The sequence below is a fragment of the Lepeophtheirus salmonis genome, chromosome 4, assembly GCF_016086655.4.
Source record: "Lepeophtheirus salmonis chromosome 4, UVic_Lsal_1.4, whole genome shotgun sequence".
In the NCBI taxonomy this organism is placed as follows: domain Eukaryota; kingdom Metazoa; phylum Arthropoda; class Copepoda; order Siphonostomatoida; family Caligidae; genus Lepeophtheirus; species Lepeophtheirus salmonis.
The window spans coordinates 30,652,144-30,658,143 of NC_052134.2; the positions used below are offsets into that span (position 1 = coordinate 30,652,144).

The 6,000-nt window shown below is 30.6% G+C and overlaps 2 protein-coding genes across 2 annotated transcripts; both read left to right on the forward strand.

Annotated features, from left to right (window-relative positions):
- The first annotated feature begins 2,242 nt into the window (after positions 1-2,242).
- LOC121116669 (cuticle protein 19.8-like) lies at positions 2,243-2,837 on the forward strand. Its single transcript, XM_040710937.2, has one exon. The coding sequence runs from the start codon at positions 2,291-2,293 to the stop codon at positions 2,723-2,725; it is 435 nt and encodes a 144-aa protein (XP_040566871.1). The 5' UTR covers positions 2,243-2,290; the 3' UTR covers positions 2,726-2,837.
- Positions 2,838-5,192: 2,355 nt separating this feature from the next.
- On the forward strand, positions 5,193-5,716 carry LOC121116684 (cuticle protein 19.8-like). The gene has a single exon (XM_040710971.2). It carries the CDS (start codon positions 5,241-5,243, stop codon positions 5,673-5,675), a length of 435 nt encoding a protein of 144 aa, XP_040566905.1. The 5' UTR covers positions 5,193-5,240; the 3' UTR covers positions 5,676-5,716.
- The last annotated feature ends 284 nt before the right edge of the window (positions 5,717-6,000 follow it).

Genomic DNA, 6,000 nt, shown 5'->3' on the forward strand with positions numbered 1-6,000 from the left:
TAGATGTTCACTCATAATGATCACCCTCAGTGGGCTCAACAGCCTAGAACCTCACACCTTGGAACGGATTTCCTCGTCAAATTTGTGCTATGCAGCCGATTTCAGGGCTTAAACAATTAATCGGATGCAGATTTGGAACCTACACAAATAGATTTGAAAACGTTGTCCAATGAGCTCCTTTGATTATATTGGTCTTCTTAATCCTTTAGATGGTGTAGTTGATAGGGTTTATGCTGTTTTTGAGGATCTTAAAGATGTTTACAATATCATGTCGACTTTTTTCAAAGCCCCTGGAAAATATCAATTCGTTTTTCCATTTTGTAAATTTCAACTCAATAAAAAACAAAAATGAACCAAAATTTATACACTACTCATGTAAGAGCAATAAAAATGCGGGAAATTCAAATAAATTTGCGATACTAAAACATGCAGATGCCTAATAAAATATGTTGGAAATTAATGTGATCCCCATTAAGATAGCACTAGATAAAACTTCTGAAAAGTAGATGCCTTGTCAAATACTTTACAACTGACATGTAGATTTTTTTATGTTACCTTGGGAGAATATTTAAAATAATAATAAAAATTAAAAAGCTTGAATTTCCAGTAAGAAACAAATTCAAATGATCCAATGAATAAGAAATAATTGCTCAGGGTCTTTTTTCTTTTTGTTAGAAGATTGAAGTTTAATAGTTGATTTATTTTGAGTTTTGATAAATATTAATGCTATTTTTTACCTTTGTATAATTTCTGACGTTTATTAACAAATAAAGAATTTGGTAGAGGTACTAGAAATTTTTCCAGGAATTATAGCATTTCATTATACTGTTACCTGAAGAGTTTCATACTACTGCAAAAGAAAACCATATTTTTTTGCTAAAGCTGTATAAATGATATATTCATAATATATTGTAAAGGTCTGCAAGGACCGTAGCCTGGATTTGATGGTAATTATTTTATAGTTTGTGGAAAAAATACAAATTTTGACAACATACAAGCAATAGCAAAAAAATATTACTTTTTCGACAAATTTAGAACATTTTAATTGGGGACAGGGGGTATTGTATAGCCCCAGGTGAGGATCTGAGAAGTGCGACATACTGCAAGGTATATCATTAGTTTAAATCACCAAAAATGTCTTATAAAGTTTTATTTGAGTATTATGAATTCTTTTCTTTTCAGATTATTATATATCATTTTGTTGATTTTTTAATGTTGTAAACACTTCTACTTTGCATTGAAATTATATCCAAATTTCAATATATATATCAAAACTTATTATAATTGTATTTTAAAGTTCCCGGACTTTATGGAAAGAGTGGATTATATGGGGTTAGTCTTGTATCTATATATTTGCTACCTCCATATTGTCCAATAATGTACTATATAGCTTTGATTATTTTCTCTTTCTTCCAACAGAGCAGTCTTATTACTTTTAGCTTCTTTTCTCTTTCTTTCTTCCTGCAAATTAGCCCAATTCTTCCTCTTTAGAAAGGGTTTTGGTTTAAACTAACAAATTTTTAAATATATTTTGCGAATTAATATAAAAATGAACTCAAATTAGCAAAGAATCTTACATTTAGTGAAGTTTTCACCACTATTTCTATATATTTTGTTCAAATATGTCTGGAAAAACCTTATTTTAAAGCTTATTAATCCACATTATGGTCATAGTTAACACTATAATCTATTCTATATTTAGGTTGTTCGGGACTTAGTAAATACTTGTGGCTAAAACAGCTTCCATAACTTCTGATCAGGGACTTTATGGAGAAAGTGATTCGATTGGTGGACCCTATATAGTCCACTGTCTACATAAAGTCCAGCTATCGTAAATGATGTTTGTTGTGATTATTTTTATCTTTAACATACCTGTTTTTAAAATTTTGATTGTCAATTATGTATTATAAAAATATGCCAGATGGTTGGAGCAAAAAAAATGTTTAAAATTAAGATTAATTTCATCAGATAATTACAGATTTTTTTTTTTTTGTAAAAATCAATATTTACTAAAATATATATGGTGATATCTAAAAAAATTAAAAGCCTTATAAATATAATAAAGTTATTAAGGAAATACGTACTACCATATATACATTCATAATTATTCATATATTTAAAAAAACACACTGTACGCGGAGACTAAAAGTGTACGCATAGGTAACAAAAATAGCCGATAGCCATCATGTAAAACTATATAAAGCTACTCCCTATACAACAATTACATATCAGTTTATTCTCATACATTCATTTGACTATCCAGTTATTTAAATCAAATAAAAGCATTAAAATGTTCAGATCCATCCTTGTTTGTGCCCTTATTGCCTCAGTTTTCGCAGACAACCCAGTTTACCAGGCTGCACCTGCTCCAGCTTATAAACAACCTTCAGCATACAAACCTGCCACCTATGACGAATCACCAAAGCCATACAACTACCAATACGCTGTGAATGATGACTACTCTGGTGTCAACTTCTCTGCTCAAGAAAACTCTGATGCTAAGGTGATCTCTGGTTCCTACACCGTTGCTCTTCCGGATGGTCGTATCCAAACTGTGAGCTATACCGTAGATGAATACTCTGGTTATGTCGCTGATGTTAAATACGAAGGAACTGCCTCTTACCCCAAGTATGAGCCAAAGCCTGCTTACAAGTCTGCCCCTGCTCCTGCATACAAGTCTGCTCCTACTCCAGCCTATAAGCCAGCTCCTTCCTACAAAGCCTAAATGATTTTATTGTTTTAAAATATTTATTTATTCTATTGTTTATGTAAAGTAATTTTTTCCTATCTATACGACAAAAAATACATTCTTTAAAATAAATTTATTCAAAAGCTAATCAATGCAATTATCATTATTTTTTACCATAACAGGATCCTAAATAGTAAATACTCAAATTGACAATTTTCTTAAAATGACAAATGAAATAACAGTATATAATTATACTTAATGTAGATGTTCACTCATAATGATCACCCTCAGTGGGCTCAACAGCCTAGAACCTCACACCTTGGAACGGATTTCCTCGTCAAATTTGTGCTATGCAGCCGATTTCAGGGCTTAAACAATTAATCGGATGCAGATTTGGAACCTACACAAATAGATTTGAAAACGTTGTCCAATGAGCTCCTTTGATTATATTGGTCTTCTTAATCCTTTAGATGGTGTAGTTGATAGGGTTTATGCTGTTTTTGAGGATCTTAAAGATGTTTACAATATCATGTCGACTTTTTTCAAAGCCCCCTGGAAAATATCAATTCGTTTTTCCATTTTGTAAATTTCCAACTCAATAAAAAACAAAAATGAACCAAAATTTATACACTACTCATGTAAGAGCAATAAAAATGCGGGAAATTCAAATAAATTTGCGATACTAAAACATGCAGATGCCTAATAAAATATGTTGGAAATTAATGTGATCCCCATTAAGATAGCACTAGATAAAACTTCTGAAAAGTAGATGCCTTGTCAAATACTTTACAACTGACATGTAGATTTTTTTATGTTACCTTGGGAGAATATTTAAAATAATAATAAAAATTAAAAAGCTTGAATATTCCAGTAAGAAACAAATTCAAATGATCCAATGAATAAGAAATAATTGCTCAGGGTCTTTTTTCTTTTTGTTAGAAGATTGAAGTTTAATAGTTGATTTATTTTGAGTTTTGATAAATATTAATGCTATTTTTTACCTTTGTATAATTTCTGACGTTTATTAACAAATAAAGAATTTGGTAGAGGTACTAGAAATTTTTTCCAGGAATTATAGCATTTCATTATACTGTTACCTGAAGAGTTTCATACTACTGCAAAAGAAAACCATATTTTTTTGCTAAAGCTGTATAAATGATATATTCATAATATATTGTAAAGGTCTGCAAGGACCGTAGCCTGGATTTGATGGTAATTATTTTATAGTTTGTGGAAAAAATACAAATTTTGACAACATACAAGCAATAGCAAAAAAATATTACTTTTTCGACAAATTTAGAACATTTTAATTGGGGACAGGGGGTATTGTATAGCCCCAGGTGAGGATCTGAGAAGTGCGACATACTGCAAGGTATATCATTAGTTTAAATCACCAAAAATGTCTTATAAATTTTATTTGAGTATTATGAATTCTTTTCTTTTCAGATTATTATATATCATTTTGTTGATTTTTTAATGTTGTAAACACTTCTACTTTGCATTGAAATTATATCCAAATTTCAATATATATATCAAAACTTATTATAATTGTATTTTAAAGTTCCCGGACTTTATGGAAAGAGTGGATTATATGGGGTTAGTCTTGTATCTATATATTTGCTACCTCCATATTGTCCAATAATGTACTATATAGCTTTGATTATTTTCTCTTTCTTCCAACAGAGCAGTCTTATTACTTTTAGCTTCTTTTCTCTTTCTTTCTTCCTGCAAATTAGCCCAATTCTTCCTCTTTAGAAAGGGTTTTGGTTTAAACTACCAAATTTTTAAATATATTTTGCGAATTAATATAAAAATGAACTCAAATTAGCAAAGAATCTTACATTTAGTGAAGTTTTCACCACTATTTCTATATATTTTGTTCAAATATGTCTGGAAAAACCTTATTTTAAAGCTTATTAATCCACATTATGGTCATAGTTAACACTATAATCTATTCTATATTTAGGTTGTTCGGGACTTAGTAAATACTTGTGACTAAAAAAGCTTCCATAACTTCTGATCAGGGACTTTATGGAGAAAGTGATTCGATTGGTGGACCCTATATAGTCCACTGTCTACATAAAGTCCAGCTATCGTAAATGATGTTTGTTGTGATTATTTTTATCTTTAACATACCTGTTTTTAAAATTTTGATTGTCAATTATGTATTATAAAAATATGCCAGATGGTTGGAGCAAAAAAAATGTTTAAAATTAAGATTAATTTCATCAGATAATTACAGATTTTTTTTTTGTAAAAATCAATATTTACTAAAATATATATGGTGATATCTAAAAAAAATTAAAAGCCTTATAAATATAATAAAGTTATTAAGGAAATACGTACTACCATATATACATTCATAATTATTCATATATTTAAAAAACACACTGTACGCGGAGACTAAAAGTGTACGCATAGGTAACAAAAATAGCCGATAGCCATCATGTAAAACTATATAAAGCTACTCCCTATACAACAATTACATATCAGTTTATTCTCATACATTCATTTGACTATCCAGTTATTTAAATCAAATAAAAGCATTAAAATGTTCAGATCCATCCTTGTTTGTGCCCTTATTGCCTCAGTTTTCGCAGACAACCCAGTTTACCAGGCTGCACCTGCTCCAGCTTATAAACAACCTTCAGCATACAAACCTGCCACCTATGACGAATCACCAAAGCCATACAACTACCAATACGCTGTGAATGATGACTACTCTGGTGTCAACTTCTCTGCTCAAGAAAACTCTGATGCTAAGGTGATCTCTGGTTCCTACACCGTTGCTCTTCCGGATGGTCGTATCCAAACTGTGAGCTATACCGTAGATGAATACTCTGGTTATGTCGCTGATGTTAAATACGAAGGAACTGCCTCTTACCCCAAGTATGAGCCAAAGCCTGCTTACAAGTCTGCCCCTGCTCCTGCATACAAGTCTGCTCCTACTCCAGCCTATAAGCCAGCTCCTTCCTACAAAGCCTAAATGATTTTATTGTTTTAAAATATTTATTTATTCTATTGTTTATGTAAAGTAATTTTTTTCCTATCTATACGACAAAAATACATTCGTTAAAATAAATTTATTCAAAAGCTAATCAATGCAATTATCATTATTTTTTACCATAACAGGATCCTGAATAGTAAATACTCAAATTGACAATTTTCTTAAAATGACAAATGAAATAACAGTATATAATTATACTTAATGTAGATGTTCACTCATAATGATCACCCTCAGTGGGCTCAACAGCCTAGAACCTCACACCTTGGAACGGATTTCCTCGTCAAATTTGTGCTATGCAGCCGAT